This window comes from Salmo salar, chromosome ssa21 (assembly GCF_905237065.1).
Source record: "Salmo salar chromosome ssa21, Ssal_v3.1, whole genome shotgun sequence".
Taxonomy (NCBI): domain Eukaryota; kingdom Metazoa; phylum Chordata; class Actinopteri; order Salmoniformes; family Salmonidae; genus Salmo; species Salmo salar.
In genome coordinates this window covers 9,694,242-9,716,566 of record NC_059462.1, presented here as the reverse complement: position 1 = coordinate 9,716,566, position 22,325 = coordinate 9,694,242, and the positions used below count along the sequence as shown (strand labels likewise).

The 22,325-nt window shown below is 41.2% G+C and overlaps 1 protein-coding gene across 1 annotated transcript in view; it reads left to right on the top strand.

Annotated features, from left to right (window-relative positions):
• The window catches only part of LOC106581697 (G-protein coupled receptor 39), a 30,024-nt gene continuing 7,699 nt past the window's right edge, over positions 1-22,325 (top strand). Inside the window, exon 1 of the mRNA XM_014163936.2 lies at positions 1-1,350. Coding sequence (XP_014019411.1) covers positions 564-1,350 — 787 coding nt within the window. The 5' untranslated portion in view covers positions 1-563. The remainder of the gene's footprint in view (positions 1,351-22,325) is intronic.

Below are 22,325 nucleotides of genomic sequence, written 5' to 3'. Positions count from 1 at the left end.
AAACTTGAGTAGTGATAACAGAACAGGGCTGTGATCTATCTCCCCTGCTCTGAAGTTTAATGTTTAACTAGTAGGAGGGAGGAGATCAGTGCCTGCTGTCAGAGTGCTGCTTGAAGCATGGTCCAAGCCATGTAAATCCACTTTCTGGAAGAAGAACTGTACGGACGACCTATGGCTGCCTACAAAACTCAAGTCCTGCCACTTTGAGGGCTTATTCACAGGGGTGTTTCTCGGAAAACCTGAAACGAGGAAGAAACTTTCTGGTATGGCTAATGGGATCCTAATCTTCTTCTGTGATATAGTTTATCTGGGCAACCAAGTGGTCCGTGGTGAGAAATGTGTTGTGTCGCAACAAACGTGGGATAATCTACTTTTGGAATCAATCAGTTTTAGACGGAGTCTGAAATCTATTATTTTATCTCTGAAAAATACATTTCTCCCTGGCTGTTTGGATTGGATTTCCTCTTGGAATCCATTACAAAGACTCTGCCCTGCTGATCTGAAAAGCTTTAAAAAAAAGTATATATTTGGAAATCGAAACTCTAACAGATAAATCCGTTACTATGAATGAGGTGGAGGCCGAGATTTCTAAGGAGAAAGACTGGAAAGAGCTGGAGCCCAACTATGCCATTAAAATCTTCCTCACCGTCCTGTACAGCCTCATCCTGCTCACAGGCATTGTGGGTAATGGAGTCACCATCCAGGTGATGCAGGTGCTGCAGCATAATGGCTACATGCAGAAGTACGTGACGGACCACCTGGTGAGCCTGGCGTGCTCTGACCTTCTGGTCCTCCTCATAGGCATGCCCGTGGAGCTCTACAGCGCCACGTGGTTCCCCTTCACCTCCACCTCGGGTGACGCTTCCTGCAAGATCTACAATTTCCTGTTCGAAGCCTGCAGTTATGCCACCATCTTGAACGTGGCGACACTCAGCTTTGAACGCTACATGGCCATTTGCCACCCATTCCGCTTTAAGGCCCTGGCAGGAGAGCGAACGGGGGGCCTCATTGCTCTCGCCTGGGTCACGTCCGTGTTCGTGGCTATCCCTCTGCTGTTCACCACGGGAATGGAGGGCCACGTCATAGAGCCAGACGTTGGGCCGGTCCAGAACCTGACATTCTGCACCAACCTGAGGGAGCGGTGGGGGGTGTACAGGGCCAGTATCTTTGTGGCGTTCATTGTGTACATGGTGGTGCTGGTCAGTGTTGGGGTCATGTGTCGAGGCATGATCCTGGTCCTTCAGAAAACCATGAGGCCCATGGGAGGAGGGGTCAACGGAGCAGAGGGCACGCCAAAACACGAGAGTGCCCGGGTCAAAGCAGCCAAGAAGCAAACCATACTTTTTCTAGGTATGTTAACACTTACAGTATACACTCTACCCAAAATATCTAAAATGTTACCGATTGCAATTTGGAATGGATGTTGATACATTTTGTTAAGCCAGCTGGTGGCCACAATGTGTGTGTGTGTGTGCATGTTTGTGTTACAAAGGGGGTGTACACCATTGCATTCCAACTGGAGTTGTTGAGATATGTCTGTCCGACTTCACCTTTGTTTACCTAACAGTGGAAACACCACTCTGGGCCCCAACCTCTGATTGACTCCACAAGACACATGTTGAAACAAACCATTTTGAAATGTTATGACCATTCAAATGATTGATTTCACACACGTCTTCTGTTTGGGGTGGTCTGTGCCATTACCGTCCACAGATAATCTCAAGGGAACTCACACAAAGAACATTCCTTGTTTTGGTCATGTTATATTGATTTCACATGTGGAAAGAAATACAGTGCATTCGGAAAGTATTGAGACCCCTGAACTTTTTCCACATTTTGTGACGTTACAGCCTTAATCGAAAATGGATTAAATAGTTTTTTTCCCCCTCATTTTTTCCCCCTACACACAATACCCCATAATGACAAAGCAAAAACAGGTTTTTAGACATTTTTGCAAATGTATTAAAAATAACTAACTGAAATATTACATTTACATAACTATTCAGACCCTTTACTCAGCACCTTTAGCAGCAATTACAGCCTCGAGTCTTCTTGGGTATGAAGCTACAAGCTTGGCACACCTGTATTTGGGGAGTTTCTCCCATTTTTCTCTGCAGATCCTCTCAAGCTCAGTCTGGTTGGATGGGGAGCGTCGCTGCACAGGTGTTTTCAGGTCTCTCCAGAGATGTTGGATCGGGCAAGGATATGCATATTCTTGATACCATTTGAAAGGACACCGATCCCGTAGAGGTTAACAAATGTCTAGAGGATTAATATGTGCGGCTGCATGCAGTCAAATCAGCATGTACTTAAATGTAAAGTGTTTGCTCTAAATTGGTTACAGAGTTTCCAGGCTATAGTTTATCCCAACAGCAAATATTACCGCATGGCAAAGAGAATCGGAAGCCAATGTGAACATAATGTATGAAATTACTGATTCAGTAGTTCTCTATGGGGGTACTTGTTGTGTAATCTAAATGAAAATGGGCAGATTTACTTCAATTTGGCACTTGATAATGTATACGGAGAATTGTTAACCTCATATCTCCTCATAACTGCTCTCTTCTCTTCTCAACCACCTATTCGACCCATTCAGAGTGGAAATATTAATATTTAAAATGCAGAAAACATATCTTGCATATTTGTCCAGTCATCTATTATAAATTATGCAACTAAATCTGTTTGCAGGATGTCCAATATTCTAAGAAATCCAATGTAGCCTATGCCTACAGTAGCATCCAAGCTAACCATATTGTGTAAGCTTGTAAACTAGCCATGCTAAATCATCATTGTATTCACATTAGAAATTAGTATTCTCTTTAGTTACCTTGTACCTGTTTATCCTAAGGCTTCTCCATTCCTAAATCCCATCACAGCCCTTTCAGGCGACAGCAATCTCCACAATTGGTGGTGCCATCTCGGCTTCCATTCCACTACTAGCCCAGTGATCACTACTTGAAGGTATTGATCATTGAGTGGTGCCTGAAGAGCTGTGTTTCAACTGATTGCAAGGTATAGATTTCAGCGCCTAGCTGGTCTGCTGCCTCTTGACAAGTGACAGGTCTCACTGTGCATTTGTTTTCAGAGTGGTGCGGTTGTATTCAGCAGCTAGTTTTGCAACAGCATGCTTGAGTTTGTATTCCACTCAGAATGTAGTTAGCCTATGTACCAGTCTATGATCAAAATAAATAAACAGTGTCATGGAGTAAGTGCCATTTTGGGAAAGACTGTAAAACAGTCCCTGGTTGATGGTTGCTGGTCTTGGGTAAAATTCTAGTCTGGGCTTCCGCCCAAATTTGCTACGGGGGTGGTCATAAAACCCCCATTGTCTCATCTAGTCTTTATTGTGTGGGATGATTTATCCTGTCAGGATTTGTACCATCTGCTCCCCCTTTTCATTAGAAAGGGCTCGACTACATAATGTTCCATTAGCTTGACTGCAATTTAGCCAGTAGCTTCAGTAATTTATCAGTCTCCCAGTAAGTTGGGGAAGGAAGAATTCCTCAGCCAGTCTACAACAGTGTTTTTCACGGACTAGGCTAATGTGAGAGAATAACTAATGCAACCAGCCTGCTGATTTGAGTAGAGGGTGCAATGCTCCCATTTCTAGCCACTTTACCTGTAACAAGATGCTGTCGTATCAAACGCTTGTGCTTTTACTGTATTAATACAAGACACATTGATGTACAGTAGCACATTGGTTTTAAGAGTTGCATCCTCTATTGAAACCTTATCCTAAACTTGTACAGCTAATTTAGCAAAAAATATGCATTTATTAGCAGCTTCCCCCAAGCTCACTCATATGTGCACATATCACATGCATTATACAAAATATAATAGTATATTTTATTATTATTTTATTCATTTTATCATTTTTATATTTCAATCAGGACTGTGTACTTCTGACTATTCTCTTCAAGAGGTGATGATATTAAAACCAAATAGTTCTACGATTTATTTAACAATCCCTTGAAAACGGCACATAGTTGTCAATGGTTTTAATGGAGTTGGGGGTCTCCTTTCCCCCCAGCAGCCAAATCGAACGCTATTGTGACTTTTTTATTGATAACGACCTTTTGAAACAGGTTGGGGTTTTCTTACCGGTATCTTACTACACTGAATAAAAATATAAACGCAACATACAACAATTTCAAAGATTTTACTGAGTTACAGTTCATATAAGGAAATCAGTCAATTGATATAAATTCATTAGGCCCTAATCTATGGATTTCACATGACTGTGAATACAGATATGCATCTGTTGGTCACAGATACCTTAAAAAAAGTAGAGACGTTGATCAGAAAACCAGTCCATATCTGGTGTGACCAGCATTTGCCTCATGCAGTGAATAACATCTCCTTTGCGTAGAGTTGATCAAGCTGTTGATTGTGGCCTGTGGAATGTTGTCCCACTCCTCGTCAATGGCTGTGCGATGTTGCTGGATATTGGCAGGAACTGGAATACGCTGTCGTACATGTCAATCCAGATCATCCCAAACATGCTTAATGGGTGACATGTTTGGTGAGTATGCAGGCCATGGAAGAACTGGGACATTTTCAGATTCCAGGAATTGTGTACAGATCCTTGCGACATGGGGCCATGCATTTTCATGCTGAAACGTCTCTGTGCATTCACATTGCCATCGATAAAATGTAATTGTGTTCGTTGTCCATTGCTTATGCCTGCCCTTACCATAACCCCACCACCACCATAGGGCACTCTGTTCACAATGTTGACATCAGCAAACCGCTCGCCCACACAACACCATACACGCTGTCTGCCATCTGCCCAGTACAGTTGAAACCGGGATTCATCCGTGAAGAGCACACTTCTCCAGCATGCCAGTAGCAATCGAAGGTGAGCATTTGCTCACTGAAGTCGGTTACAACGCCGAACTGCAATCAGGTCAAGACCCTGGTGAGGACGACGAGCACGCAGATGAGCTTCCATGAGACGATTTCTGACCGTTTGTGAAGAAATTCTTCGATTGTGCAAACCCAGTTTCATCAGCTGTCAGGATGGCTGGTCTCAGATGATCCCGCAGGAGGTCCTAGGCATTGGTGGTTGCGCGTGGTCTGCGGTTTTGAGGCCAGTTGGACCTACTGCCAAATTCTATAAAACGACGTTGGAGGCAGCTTATGGTAAAGAAATTACCTTTAAATTCTCTGGCAACAGCTCTGGTGGACATTCCTGCAGTCAGCATGCCAATTGCATGCTCCCTCAAAACTTGAGACATCTGTGGCATGATTTAGCCTGTCAGGATTTGTACCATCTGCTCTCCCTTTTTACAGTCTTTCCCAAAACTGCACATTTTAGAGTGGCTTTTTACTGTCCCCAGCAAAAGGTGCACCTGTGTAATGATCATGCTGTTTAATCAGCTTCTTTTTTGCCACACCTGTCAGGTGGATGGATTATCTTGTTTACTTCACTAACAGGGATGTAAACAAATGTATGCACAACATTTGAGAGAAATAAGCTTTTTTTGCAAATGGATAATTTCTGGAATCTTTTATTTCAGCTCATGAAAAATGGGACCAACACTTTACATGTTGCGTTTATATTTTTGTTCAGTATATTATCAGTGTTAGTAGAGATAATATTGCTTATAAGTAAGTTACTACACAGACTAGGGTGACAATATAAAATTTACACCAGCTTTAATTTATTCTAAGTATAATAAACCAATCATAAGTTAATAGGCAAATATATCGGAATTTGGATGCACTACGTGACGTTTCCATAAGATGTAAAATATATAAAATAATATATTATTAGTAATAATAAATAATAATCACAAGGCTGTAAAACATTATCCTAAATATAACCCATCAACTTTCCACAACTTTATTGTACTATGTCAACATAATCTTTGTTGTAAATGTTTTGGGGCCGAACTGGTGGCAGTTGTGAAAGAAGTTAATAGTTGGAAGAGTTGCAGAGTTAATAGCAAATTAAGCCATTGTTTTCATTATTTAGGCTTTTTTCTTGGACTCATACTCCTGACGAGTATGTTGGATGGACATGGGGGGATGAATTACCTGGAACCCATTTTAAGTGATGATCTGTACATTCGTCATGCTTCTTTGACACATCTCACTTTGTCAATGAGTTCGGTGTAGTCCTTGTAATATATTTATTTTGGAGTCGTCTTAGATTGGGCATGTTTACTTTGGATTAATCTAGCAAGTCTAATTGTACTGTTTCACTTTTAAGAGAATGGTATTTTATGAGTATAAATTAAATTACAGTAGTATACACTCAATTATTGTAGCCTACAGTATGTTGCATGAATTGCTGTCTGATCAACTTCACAGGAAAGCTAATCTTTGAACAAAACCTGTGTTTACATTTACGTAATTTAGCAGATGCTCTTATCCAGAGCGACTTACAGTAGTGAATGCATACATTTCATAAATTTTTTCCGCACTGGTCCCCCGTGGGAATCGAACCCACAACCCTGGCGTTGCAAACACCATGCTCTACCAACGGAGCCACACGGGACCTTACGTTTGTTAGGACTGATGAACTCTGAGATTGTTCGAAAAGCACCACTCGTGTCTCAAGTGGAGATCAGAGATGAACAGTTGTTCTCATTCAGATTACAACAGACACTCAATCAGACTAATGTCCCCCGCTTGAGAGAGAACAGCAGGCAAATCACAGCTATGTGTGACAAAGAAATTGAGTCAAGAATATGCAAAACCCCACTTAACCAAATTAGAAAAGGATTTTATGCCACTTTTCAGCAGGTTTTTACAGTGATACTGTAGTTCAGTCATATAGTTCCATACCTTGAAATGAATGCATGGAAGAGCACTGTTTCATTGTTCCTTTACCTGCCTATATGTTGCAAATGGTTAATGGGGTTAATGTTAGCCTAACTCTTAAATAGCAAGAAAACTAAAAATACACACACACACAGAAAAAAAGTCATAGGCCATATTTGCAAAGTCATGACCATGTATTCCCCCTGTGTTTTCAGTATATTTGATTTACAGCACCGGAGCAAAACAGTTTTCCATTAGTATTCTCCACTAATACGCAAAATAATTTACTCTGTCAAGCTCATGCACGGGAAAAAGCTTCCAAGTTTGTGTTCTTTAGTAGAATTTGTTGGACTTTTTTGCATGTCATTTTGCCTTGTGCAAAGATGTTGATTCTTGTCTCTTACGTTGTAAACACATCGATCATTCAGAATGCTTTTTTGTGCTGTATCACTTTGTTTTGTGTTGAGTGGTTGAGGGACTTGGTTTACTCTGCTCCTATAAACTAACATTGACTAATGTACTATCACAACTGCTTTTAACCAGAAGATATAATAGATATAATAAACTCCCTATAATAAACTTCAATTGAAAAATATAAATTGTCTATGCATGTGTAGGCTTATGTATTTGTGTGAATGTTATCATTAGGTGTCTTTTTCTAGGCCTACTTTACTAAGATGTAGGCATATATACAGCCCTATGTACTGTATATTAGTTGATAACAGTATATAGTAATTTGTTTAATTTCAAATGGGTGATACATAGGCCTACAATAGCCTTAATCTGTACCTTTCATCCCCATTAATCAAAGTGCAAAACAATCAAATGATCCATAGCTAATTAGAAAGATACTGAATCCAACAAGTTCTGCTGATTTACAGCTTAAGTGCAACTAAGCAATATTAAGAAATTGGAATATTACAAGAGCCACTGCACAGACCCTCAGTGCAAATGATGGCCATGGGTAAAAAAATGGGTGCCATTGCCTCCAGCTTATTTTAATCAATCTACTTCACCTGGCTCTTCCTCGCTCACCTCAGCATCATACAATTATCATATCACTCTCAGCTACTATAAAATTCATAACTGCTTAATATTGAGAGACAAGGAAGTGCAGCAGCAATATATTCAGAGATGCATTGCACCATTTTCCTATGTGTTATTGAGTGTTATTGAATTTAGGGTCAACTTTGTGCTTGCGTTGATTTTTTTTTTATAACTCAAAGTGACATCCTTCTACAGGAGACCTACATATTTAAATATGTTTTAGCTTTGTGTATCATGGTGTATTTCTCTGCTAGGATTTCAACTAAAGTTAATCAAGCTGACATGACAATATTGTAGTGAATGGTAAAAGCGCAATGCTGCATGCAGGTTTCGAATGCAGTTCTCCCAGCTCGTAGGCAAACTTGTTTACTACTGGTCCAATATGGTTAAATGCCTTTGGGATGATAGTAGTGAACCTACAGTATACACTGAGCGTACAAAACGTTAAGAACACCTTCGTAATATTGAGTTGCTGAAATATTTTGTCTTGCCCTCCCTTCATCTACACTGATTGAAGTGGATTTAACACGTGACATCAATAAGGGATCATAGCTTTCACCTGGTCAGTCTATGTCATGGAAAGAGCAGGTGTTCTTAATGTTTTGTACACTCAGTGTACTGTATAGGCAAGGCCTATATAAGAGCTCAGATGGTGAGAGTAGTCAAAATATATCTGTAAGTGGTTATTCGACTAGCTCACTGAAAAAAACCCAGCTGTGGTAATCACCGTTGTCAATTATCTCTGAAAGGGCGAGTCACGCCCCTGTCACTGTGCCACTTTACCTCCAAAATAACTTTTAATCTCGATCCGACTGATTTTGGAGAGTAATTAAAAGCAGTGTGCCACCTCGTTAAGTTGCCTACAAATCACAGCTAGGACACAAGGTTAATTGCTTTAGATATTTTTGGTCAGTCACGACAGCTTGCATATCTGAAACGAATATACATTTTGTTTTGCCGCCTTTAGCCTTTGTCACGTGTCCTGATGTGAACATTCTCTTTCTGTGTATTATCTCACACTAGTCAGATAGAGATGTGGAGTGGTGAAAGCTGTAAGTGCTTTGAGGCATAGACATACAGAGTGGTTGGTTTGATTCCTTTCTCTTCTCAGTTGGTGGCTTCAACATTCTTATTTTTATAGTAAAGGGCAATTCCACGGTAGCAAAATTACACTTAGACTCAGATTTTTCCATTTAAAATGTATGCTAAACAACAACCCAATGATTTCAAAGTTTAACAAACCATACAACCCTATGTACAAGGACTACTTTGAACAATTTACACAGAAAATGTCACAAAAATTCATGTACTGGAAGAACTGTTGTGGTGGCTAATTTCTGCATTACCAAATGAGGAGAGTTACAAACACACCAGTCCGAGTTAAACTACATCTTTAATACTTAAGATACTTTTGCAAAAGCACTTGACCTTCAATGATGCACTCTCTCGAATGAACCAGGAAGGTTCCAACACAATGGCTACTGAGATATTTTATAGCAAATATCCACCCCCCTTTGACATGACAAACCACAGACATTTAGGAATGGTTCACAAAGAAAGACTGTTTACTTTGGAGAGGAGTATCTACAGCCAGATAGCATTCGCTATAAATTATTGTTCAGTTTGATCCCTAATGACGAGGTTCTAATCTCGTCCCTGGTACTTCATAGAACAAAAACACCATTTCATCCAATGGCATATATCAATTGTCAACTCTAGATACTCCCATCTCAAGCAAACCCCCTCTTGACCCCACTCCTGGACAAGCTCACTGGGGGGAGTGACCCTCTAGGCCATATACTATCACAGGATAAGTGCGAGATCTAAGAGAGGACATACAATGGTCCCAGACACTACCATAAACCTCCCCACAATAAAGAAAAGGAGGGTGTGACTTGCTCACAGACATTGTGGAGACAAGTCATTGGTTCCCCATTAATCACGCCATCCCTTCACATGGTTTAAGAATAGGTAAAGACACATTCACATATAAAAAATAAGTCTGACCTCTCCCCTCTCTGGGCCCCAAGTGACAGAGCCCCAGCTAAGGGAAACGTGCAACTGAAAGACACCAGAGTCCAAAGGACACTTTCTAATGACAAGTATCTCACATAAGCATATTATACTAATAAAACATCTTAATCATCTATGTTACCTAACTAATTCTGATTCATCCACCACACTGTGCAGATGCAAATTTGGTAACAGAATTACGTTAAAATCTCCCTCAGTTTTTTATGCAACCACGTTTTCCAAAAACTCTGTTAAATATCTGCTCCGAATTAGGATTCAAAGATGTCTGCAGAAATAATGAGGTGTCAGCGATGACATGACACCTTAAGTTAGAAAACGTTTGTTTTGGTTATTGAACTACGGTAGGCAAAGTGGATTTACATCCGGTAACAGAATTAAGGTAACAGAATTACATCATGGGTCCCTAATCTGTACTATACAGAAATGCATAATTATGGATATGAATGTCATTCTCTTCATGGTGATGTATCCTGAATAGGTACACTAAGGTAGAAATATGCAATATCCCTCTTTTGCATATTTGGGTATTGTTCAACACACTGGCAATTATTTTAATGATTTCAGCCCCCAAACAAGACCACAAGACCAAATCTTAGAGTAGAGTATAGTACAGGGAAGAAATTCCACAAATTAACTTTTAACAAGGCACACCTGTCAACTGAAATGCATTCCAGCTGGTTGAGAGAATGCCAAGAGTGTGCAAAGCTGTCATCAAGGAAAAGGGTGGCTACTTTGAAGAATCTCAAATATAACATTTGTTTAACACTTTTTTGGTTACTACATGATTCCATATGTGTTATTTCATACTTTTGATGTCTTCACTATTATTCTACAATGTAGAAAATAGTAAAAAATTAAGAAAAACCCTTGAATGAGTAGGTGTGTCCAAACTTTTGACTGGTACTGTATATATTGTACATGTGATAAGGTCACACAGAGGGCCAGAGATAATTACAGACACCAGTGAAATTCTGAAGTATCCAAAAAGGCCACTAGATGTCCTCTAATAAAATTCCATATATTCCTTGAAAGTTACCATCATTCTCGTAGTTTACTTATAAACGTATAACATTTCCAGTAATATACCCTTCCTTTGCAACCCTACCTCTGCCAGGAAGCTGAAACTTGGCCGCAACTGGTTATTCCAGCAAAACAATAACTCCAAGCAAAAATCAAAAATCGACAAAGAAATTGATAATTGGCCCTCTCAGTATCCAGACTTGACACCCACTAAAAACCTGTGGTTTGAATTAAAGAGGTCAGTCCATAAGCGCAGACAAAGGATATCAAGGATCTGGAAGGATTCTGTATGGAGGAATGGTCTAAAATCCCTCCCAATGTGTTCTCCAACTCATTTGAGAAAAACGCTCAGGGTCGTTATCCAAGCAAGGTAAGGAATTAAAAGGTATTGAAATATGGGGTGTCAATCATTTTGACCCCTAACTTTTTGAGAAAAAAAGCATTACTTGTTAAAGGCGACGCATACACTTATATGTTAATATTCTCTTTTAAGGGAGGGTCCTGTATACCTGCTGTGATTTTCCTAGAGATGATTCAGTCCTTTTCCTTTGTGGGTCGATTTTTGAGAATATCAATCTCGTCTAGTCAGATATGATGGAATAAATAATAGAGACTAAACACATCCATATGTTCAAGAGAGGCAGATGGCCAGCTCCAGTCATGCAACAGGTAACATCATGGAACAGTCCACAATGTTATTAGCTTAGCATTGAGCAGTGTTTGCTAATTTTTCTGTTGGCATGTTCAATTAGTCCTAGTGCTTTATTGTTGAGATTTATCATACCTACCAGAGCACTTCTGGAAGTCAAAGCTTTAAACAGACAAAAGGTGTGTTGTATGCCTTTAGCTTCTCAGTTGGCATATCAGAAGCATCTTGCAAGATGTCCAGAAACTTACAAACAACTTTTATCCACTCTTTATTTCTTTCCTTCTCTCGCTCCTGCCATCCCTTCCACCTTCAGGCTGTGACTGTGAAATGACCTGGAAATAAGAATCTGTTCCTTACTGCCACTCAGCTGTAAAATGCCTTGAGGACCAGTATGAGTCATATTGAGAGATGAATGGATGGAGCAAGGGAGGCATTCTTCTTTTTGCTCTGGACTGCAGCAACCCGCAGTCATTGTTTTCCATAAAGCATTGTTATGGGCCTCCTGTTTTAATCAGGGTAAAACCAATGCAAGCCAGGGCCCAGGTTCCCTCTACAGCATTAGCATGATTAATACAGAGCCCTACTCCTCTCTGTTCATTTGGAGGTGTGAGGTAGTTAGTGTCAGTGTCCTGCCAGTAGCCATGATTGGTGGTCCTATGACATAGATACTACCGGTACCCCTTCTTTATATAGCTGCACCACCGAATCCACGGAAGCTCAATTGGCTTGAGGCAAAACAGCTTTGTAGCATTGTAATGAGACAGTATTGTCATTATACCTTTTATATAGTCACATCCTGCCTACTATGCCAGTTGTAAACTGGATTAAAAACACTATTTAATGTGGTATGACATTATCTTTTATGACATGGCACTACCAGTCTTTTCAGATCTGATTCTGAAATTTTCCAATGCCTAGTGATTCTTCCGAAGAAATCACACAGGCCGTATCCAAATACCAGTACTTTCGTTCTGAATAGTAGGCATATCGGGTATGCAAAAATAGAACGTTTTGTAGCGTGAATTTTGAAAAATTTAGTATGTTTTAAATGCCAGGATGTCATACTCATTTTGGCTATTCATCAAATAAAATTCACTGCACACTATAAAATAAGAGAATCATCTTTCCAGACCCACATGTTTCAAAACAGCTGATAATCAGAGAAGGGGACGGGTTCCCAAAACGAACATATGGCGGGAATCAATTAAATTGCGGACTAGATTCAAAATATCAGTAGCATGTTGATATTTGTTGCTAGCTGTATTCGTTTTTTTGCTAAGCATTACATTCTAAATAATATGTAGCACGATTACTACACAGCACAGTATGCCGTTTTAGTAAGTAGTAGGCAAGACAGATTTTCGACATGGCCAAAGCAAATGTAGAAACTCTGTTTGCCTCTGGACGTTGCAGTCCAGTATCATTGCTTGAGTAAGTCTGGAGAAAAGATGCAACATAAAGAGAACAAAAAGTGATGGTCTATCAAAACAAACAGTTGTGTGAGAAAATCTCTTAAAAGATTAGCGCAATATCACTAATATCCTCTTCGGAATGAATGAAGTTAGCTAATTAATTTGCTCACACGCGGTAGGAAGGGCAGCCAGTACATTTATGACTGACAGACTTGAAAAAGACTGGAGATTTTCCCAGGCTTATAAGTGTCCTTACTGGATCCATGGACTTAGATATAATGAAGACATATCTTCCCCAGACAGACAGGCAGGCAGGCAGGCAGGCGACCACACAGTGAGTTTGCTGTTTTATATCATATTATGCTTTTTATTACACTGTGATACTCAAGCACTTACAAACTTTAGGGCCGAAACACCAACTGTTATTTGCATGCATCTCTACACCTCACATTTGCTTACAGGTTTTATAACTTGTTTGCAGTATGTAACAATAGTGGTGTAACCACCACAGAGCGATGTCTGGCCACACAATAGAAACGAAAGGCTCAATCAGAGATTCCAATTACAGAAGAGACATGGAATGAATTGGTTGAATAATCAGCTTTAATTGTTTTCTAATTAGTAGCTTGGCATATTGTCCATATTTACGGGCATGAAACCACTTTTGACTCCGTTCCATTAATTCCATTCCAACCATTACAATGAGCCTGTCCTCCTATAACTCCTCCCACCACCACCCTATGGTGTGCAGGTTTGGGTAGGTTACTTTCTAAATGTAATCCCTCACAGTTACTAGTTACTTGTCCAAAATTGTAATCAGTAACGTAATTTTTGGATTATCCAAACTCAGTAACGTAATCTGATTACTTTACTTTTAGATTACTCTCCCTTTAAGACGCTTTAGAAGAAGACAAAAATGTATATTACTAATTGAACGACATCTATTGCAGGACAAATCAATGTTAAGAGTTTCATAGCTGGCCCTAAATGGATGTTGCATTACTTTATGGGTTGGTTATGGAGGCTTTTTCTAACCCATTGCTTGTACTATATGATTAAAAAAACATAATACATAAAAAAAACAAAGTCTGTGAGATTTCCATCATTCCAAGTCATTGAATAGCCCTTGATCTTCAAGAATAGGATATGGAAAATATGTAATTATAGAATAGCCAAATTGTTTTATCTGAACATAACCCAAAAACAAAGGATTTATATGCTGACTACCATGGAGTGAATTTAGTCAGCAAAGGACTTATTGGCCTGCCCTACTCTGTTGTTTTTGTTGTCATGGAGGTCTGATTGAGCTTTTATTATTAATGCCATATGCTGTATTTGCTATCGGCATTTTGTTTATGTTTTTTTGTTAAAACTTTGATAACTTGATCATTTGCAGCTGTTTAAGTGTATCAAAAGTGCACAAGCTTTAAGTCTGTTCAGCACGAATTAGATTGAGCAATAAAAGCCCCACTCGAGGTCATTTTTGACAGTATGTGGATCACAATACCACTGAGAAGTTTAGAAGGGAGGAAATCCCTCAAACTTTTATTCGATAGCCTTGGATCCGCACTATGCAGCTGTTGCAAGAGCGCATTTTTCACTGGCTGTCCAATAGTCTCAAAAACAATGACTGATAGGCATCTTAAACTTCTTCACTTCAACCATTATTGGGTTAAAATACACATATACGGCCTCCCGGGTGGCGCAGTGGTCTAAGGCATGCAGTGCTAGCTGTGCCACCAGAGATTCGGGGTTCGAGCCCAGGCTCTGTCGCACCCGGCTGCGACCAGGAGGCCCATGGGGCAGCGACAATTGGCCCAGTGTTGTCCGGGTTAGGGAGGGTTTGGCCGGCAGGGATATCCTTGTCTCATCGCGCACTAGCGACTCCTGTGGCAGGCCGGGCGCAGTGCACGCTGACCAGGTCGCCAGGTGTACGGTGTTTCCTCCGACACATTGGTGCGGCTGGCTTCCGGGTTGGATGTGCATTGTGTCAAGAAGCAGTGCGGCTTGGTTGGGTTGTGTTTCGGAGGACACATGGCTCTTGACCTTCGCCTCTCCCGAGTCCGTACGGGAGTTGCAGCGATGAGACAAGACTGTAACTACTACCAATTGGATACCATGAAATTACCACATATGCAGTGCATTCGGGAAAGAATTCAGACCCCTTGACTTATTCCACATTTTGTTACATTACAGACATATTCTGAAATAGATTTTTTTTTTAATGCCTCATAAATCTACACACAATACCCCATACTAAATAAGCGAAAACAGGTTTTTAGAAATTTTTGCAATTGTATAAAATAAAATGTAAAAATAATTACTTTATTTACATAAGTATTCAGACCTTTTGCTATGAGACTCGAAATTGAGCTCAGGTACATCCTGTTTCTGCTGATCATCCTTGAGATGTTTTCTACAACCTGATTGGAGTTCACCTGTGGTAAATTCAATTGGATTGGACATAATTTGGAAAGGCACACACCTGTCTATATAAGGTCCCACAGTTGAGCAAAAACCAAGTCATGAGGTCGAAGGAATTGTCCATAGAGCTCCGAGACAGAATTGTGTCGAGGCACAGATCTGGGGAAGGTTATCAAAAAATAGACTCTTCCTAGATCTTGGCCGCCCGGCCAAACTGAGCAATCGGGGGAGAAGGGCCTTGGTCAGGGAGGTGACCAAGAACGCGATGGTCACTCTGACAGAGCTCCAGAGTTCCTCTGTGGAGATGGGATAACCTTCCAGAAGGACAACCATTTCTGCAGCACTCAACCAATCAGGCCTTTATGGTAGAGTAGCCAGACGGAAGCTACTCCTCAGTAAAAGGCACATGACAGCCCGCTTGGAGTTTACCAAGAGGCACCTAAATGACTCTGACCATGAGAAACAAGATTCTCTGGTCTGATGAAAGCAAGATTGAACTCTTTGGCCTGAATGCCAAGCGTCACGTTTGGAGGAAACCTGGCACCATCCCAACGTTGAAGCATGATGGTAGCAGCATCACACTGTGGGGATGTTTTTCAGAGGCGGGGACTAGGAGACTAGTCAGAATAGAGGGAAAGATGAACGGAGCAAAGCACAGAGAGATCCTTAAAGAAAACCTGCTCCAGAGTGCTCAGAACCTCGTGACTGGGATGAAGGTTCACCTTCCAACAGGACAGGACCCTGAGCACACAGCCAAGACAATGCAGGAGTGGCTTTGAGACATGTCTCAATGTCCTTGAGTGGCCCAGCCAGAGCCCACACTTGAACGCAATTGAACATCTCTGGACAGACTTAAAAATAACTGTGCAGCGACGCTCCCCATCCAACCTGACAGAGCTTGAGAGGATCTACAGAGAAGAATGGGAGAAACTCTTCAAATACAGGTGTGCCAAGCTTGTAGCGTCACACCCAAGAAGACTCAAGGCTGTAAACGCTGACAAAGGTGCTTCAACAAAGTACTGAGTAAATGGTCTGAATACTTATGTAAATGTGATTGTTTTGTACACTCTGTGTACATTTGTGAACAGCCATCCACAACAACTACAATCAGTAAGGCGCAAATAGCTAAGGGCTCTATTCAATCTGTAATGCTTCAGCGTTACAGATTCCACAATGGAAATATAAAGGTAATTTCCGATTGAGCCGACATATGCAGCATTTACCGTGAATGCAGTCTCCGCTAAAGTAGAACAGTTGCCTTTAAATTTCAATCCCGCTGTAAAGCTGAACTTCCGCGTTGCGAATTCAATAGAGCCCTGAATGAGAGAGCAGCAGTGTAATTCATGTCAATGCGCACCACCCGTAGGCTACAGCACTGCTGTCATCCTACCGGCAAGCGAGTATTCAAGTTGGATAATCTTTGGATGCTGACAGCAGTCGCACCATTGGAAGACATAGCTTAGATTTACTCCTGCTCTTTTCCCTCAATCCATCAAACGCATTCGGTGTGTCACCATAGTAGTCTCTGTCTTGTGGTCAGACCAGTGATGTATATAAACCCTGGTTTGTTGATCCTATGTATTGGCCATTGAGAGGCTTTGAAGCCACCAGTCGGCCATATTGGTACTCCCCAGTAGGAACAGTTCTACATGGGAATGAATGGAATTCTACAGTATTTCAATTAAATGTTTCAAGGGAAGAAATACATGTATTTTTTTGTGGGGACAGTAACATTAGTAATCTCAAACAAATATACTTTAAGGAATTTTTTCTTTTTTTATGTTTAGCTCACATAATAGGGTTTCAAAGTATGCTTTATTTTTGTGTTGCTTAAATCGCTTTGAGATTGTAATGAAAAGCGCTATAAGCACAATGTATTATTATTATTATTAAGGTGTCTGTAATAGAATATCAAATCACATTTATTTATAAACTCAGCCTAGAACCCCAAACAGCAAGCAATGCAGATGTAAAGCACTGTGGCTAGGAAAAACTGCCTAGAGAGGAACCAGGCTCTGAGGGGTGGCTAGTCTGCTGACTGTGCCAGGTGGAGATTATAAGAGTACATGGCTATTAAGGCCAGATCGTTGTGCAAGATGTTCAAACAAAGATGACAAGCAGGGTCAAATAATAATCACAGTGGTTGTAGAGGATGCAACAGGTCAGCACATCAGGAGTAAATACCAGTTGGTTTCATAGCTGAGCATTCAGAGGTCGAGACAGCAAGTGTGGCAAAGACAGAGAAAGAGAGGGAGGGAGGGTTAGAGAGAGAGGGTCGAAAACAGCAGGTCCGGGACAAAGTTGCACGTACGATGAATAGGTCAAGGTTCCATAGCCGAAGGCAGAACAGTTGAAACTGGATCAGCAGCATGACCAGGTGGACTGGGGATGGGGACAGCCAGGAGTCATCAGGTCAGATAGTCCTGAGGCATGGTCCTAGAACTGAGAGAGAGACAGCGAGAGAGTCAGAGAGAGAGTGGGAGAATAAGAGAGAGAGAGAGAATAATTAAGTTCAGATAGGACACCAGATAAGACACGAGAATTTCACCAGATAGGACAGACTGACCCTAGCCCCCCAGCGCATAGACTATTGCAGCATAGATACTGGAGGCTGAGACGAGGGGTCAGGGGACACTGTGGCCCTCTCCGACGTTACCCCCGAACAGCGCCAACCCACTTTGCCAAAGCACATTCCCCACATGAATAGATGAATATCAACAGACCACCAACTTACTAACCTAAGACAAGGCTGATTATAGCCCACGCATATCTCCTCCACTGCACATGCCCAAGGGGGCGCAAGACCGGACAGGAAGATCACATCAGTGACTCAACCCACTCAAGTTGAGTATAGCAAAAAAAGCCTGGCACAATGTGACGCACCCCTCCTAGGGATGGCATCGAAGAGCACTAGTAAGCCAGACTCAGCCCCCTTAACAGGATCAGAGGTAGAGAATCCCAGTGGAGAGAGGGGAGCCGGCCAGATAGAGACAGCAAGGGTGGTTCGTCACTCCAGTGCCTTGCCGTTAACCTTCTCACCCCTGGGCCAGACTACACTCAATCATATGACCTACTGAAGAGATGAGTCTTCAGTAAAGACTTAAAGGTCAAAACCGAGTCTACGTCTCCCACATCTATAGGCAGACCATTCCATGAAAATGTAGCTCTATATGAGAAAGCCCTGCCTCCGGGTGTTTGCTTAGAAATTCAAGGGACAATAAGGAGGCCTGTGTCTGGTGACCATAGCGTGAGTATGTATGGCAGGACCAAATCAGAGAGATAGGTAGAAGCAAGTCCATGTAATGCTTTGTAGGTTAGCAGTAAAAGCTTGAAATCAGCCTCACCTTAACAGGAAGCCAGGCTAGCAATGGAGTAGTTTGATCACATTTTTTGGTTCTAGCCAAGATTCTAGCAGCTGTATTTAGCACAAACTGAAGGTTATTTAGTGCTGTATCCAGGTAGCTAGAGCTAGAGAGTAGAGCATTGCAGTAGTCTAATCTAGAAGTGACAAAAGCATGGATAAGCTTTTCTGCATCATTTTTGGACAAAAATGATTTTTGCTATGTTACGAAGATGGAAAATATCGGCCCTTTAAATATTATTGATATGATCATCAAAAGAGAGATCAGGGTCCAGAGTAACGACAAGATCCTTCACAGTTTTATTTGAGACGACTATACAACCATCAATATTAATTGTCAGATCAAACAGCAGATATCTTTGTTTCTTGGGACCTAGAACTAGCATATCTGTTTTGTCCGAGTTTAAAAGCAAAACATTTGTCGCCATCCACTTCTTTATGTCTGAACACAGGCTTCCAGGGTAGGCAATTTTGGGGCTTCACCATATCTCATCAAAATATACATCTGTGTGTTGTCCGCATAGGAGTGGAAATTGACCTTGTGTTCCCGAATGGCATCACCAAGAGGTATAATATATAGTGAAAACATTAGTGGTCTTAATTAAAACGGAACCTTGAGGAACAACAAAACGTACAATTGATTTGTCAGATGACAAACCATCCACAGAGACAAACTGATATCTTTCTGACAGATAAGATCAAAAGAAGGCAAGAACTTGTCCGTGTAGACCAATTAGGGTTTCCAATCTCTCCAAGAGAATAAAGTGATTGATGGTGTCAAAAGCGGCACTAAGGTCTAAGATTACGAGCACAGGTGCAGAGCCTTGGTCTGAAGCCATTAAAAAGTAATTTATCACCTTCGTGAGCGCAGTTTCAGTAATATGATGGGGTCTAAAACCAGACTGGAGCATTTCATATACATGATTTGTCTTCAGGAAGGCACTAAGTTGCTGCGCAACAGCTTTTTAATAAATTTCGGGTCAATGTTTGGCTTTTTCAGTAGAGGCTTTATTACTGCCAAATTTAGCAAGTTTGGTACACATATGGAGGATAGGGAGCCGTTTATTATCGTCAACATAGGAGGGTCAAGCACAGGAAGTAGCTCTTTCAGTAGTTTAGTTGGAATAGGGTCCAGTAGGCAGCTGGAAGGTTTAGAGGCCATGACTATTTTCATATATGTGTCGAGAGATACAGGATAAAAAAACTTCAGTGTCTCTACTGATCCTAGATCCTGGCACTTCTGTGCAGACTCAGGACAACTCAGTTTTGGATTAATATGCAGATTCTAAGAGAAGTACGTAACTTCCTTTCTAATAATCATGATCTTTTCGTCGAAGAAATTAATGAATTCATCACTGCTGAAGTGAAGGCCATCCTATCTTGGGGGATGCAGCTTTTTAGTTAGCTTTGCGACAGTATCAAAAATAAATGTTAATATTGTTTTTATTAAGTTTTATTAAGTTAAAAAAGTAGACTGATCGAGCAGCAGTGAGGGCTCGTTGATATTGCACAGTACTGTCTTATCAAGCTAGTGTAATGAACACGATGGGAGACAGAGAGCTGGTTTCAAGCGCAGGGCGCAGCAGGTGTATATTGTAAAGGACCACAGGAGGAGGCAGGTAGCTGGGTCCAGGGGTAGGCAGAAGGTCATACACAACAAAGCAACAGTACAGGCAGGGAAAAGGCGAGTAGCGTCATCCGGGAGATTAGGCAATAGGTTGATAACAGGAAATCCGATAGGCTAAGGTACAGGCAGGGAATAGGCAAAAGGCGTCGTTAGTGAGGCGGGCAAAAACTATCATAAACAGGAGGATTAAATTACAGGAAAACCAGCGTTCTGAAAAGAAGTGTGTCACAAAACAAACAATACCTCACAATGATGGGGTGCAAGGAACTGAACTAAATAGTGTGTGATAATGACATACAGGTGTATGAACAGCGGATCAGAATTCATTGATTGGGATCTGGAGAGTGAGCTGCGTTCAGGAGATCTATGTGTTTGAGAGTGTGAGTTGTAAAGTGGGTTGGAAAGGGAGCTGCGTGTTTGAGAGTGTGAGTTGGAAGCAGATGTTACAGCTAGTCAGAAAACTTTTGTAGATTTTTTTTTGTATTTTCTGGAAGCTTGCCTCAGCGCTCGGTTATTTTCTGTATACCAGGGAGCTAATCTCTTTTGACATATGTTTTTGTTTTTAGAGGTGCTACTGTATCTAGGGTATTACGAAGGTTTAATTTGGATCTTTGGTTAGGTGGTTTACTGATTTTTGTACGTGGACGTCCTTGGGTAGGTGGAGGGAGTCTAAGAGGGCATCTAGGAATCTTTAGGTTGTCAAGAATTGGGTTGTCCCAGCTTTTGATAATTCTTGGTTGGATTATTTGTTATTTGTGATCCGATAGTCCAGGATTATGAGAAAAACATTTAAATACACAATATTTATTCCACAGGACAAAACTACAGTAGATCCAGGGTATGACAGTGGCAATGCGTAGATCCAGAGACATGTTGGACAAAACCCACTGAATTTATGATGGCTCCAAAAGCCTTTTGGAGTTGGACTGTGGACTTTCCATGTGAATATTCAAGTCACCAAAATGACTACAAGGTCTGTGAAGAAGTGAGGAACATTGTATACGGCCCAGGAGGCCTTTGAACAGTAGTTATAAAAAGTCATTGAGTATGCTGCATAGATTTCATGACTAGAAGCTCAAAAGACGAAAACCGTCCATAAAAAAATTCTGTCGTAAATGTTATACTTCCGCCTTTGTGGGATATGGTCACTAGTGTAACCAGGAGGAGAGGCCTCAATTAACACAGTAAATAAATCAGGCTTGAACCATGTTTCAGTCAGGCCAATCTCATCAAGGTTATGATTAGTGATTCATTCATTGACTGACTGCCTTGGAAGTGAGGGATCTAACATTAAGTAGTCCTATTTTGAGATGCGAGATATTGTCACAATCTCTTTCAATAATGACAGGAATGGAGGAGGTCTTTATTCCAGTGAGATTGTTAAGGCGAACACCGCCATGTTTAGTTTTGCCGACCTAGATCGAGGCTTAGACACGGTCTCAATGGGGAAAGCTGAGCTGACTACATTGACTGTGCTAGTGGCAGACTCCACTAAACTGGCAGACTGGCTAACTGCCTGCTGCCTGGCCTGCACCCTATATCATTGTTGAGCTAGAGGAGTTAAACCCATGTATATGTTGATAGATAAGATGAGAACACCCCTCCAGCTTCGATGGAATGTCACTCATCAGCAGGCCAGTTATCTACAAATTCTCTCTTTTTGAGGGACAGAAAACAGTTTTCAATCAGCGATTGAGTTGTGTGAGTCTGCTGTAGAGCTCACCACTCCCTCTAACTGGGAGGGGGCCAGAGACAATTACTCGATGCCAACACAACTTTCTAGCTAAGTTACACGCTGAATGATGCGCTTGGCAAAAACAAATGTAGACATCAATAAATGCATTTCTACAGCTTCCAAAATATTTTTTACACTGATGGGGGTTTGCTAGGATGGAGGCATTGTGGCTTCAACACAGCACCTCCCTATCAGTCATCTAGTGTATATATACTGCTCAAAAAAATAAAGGGAACACTTAAACAACA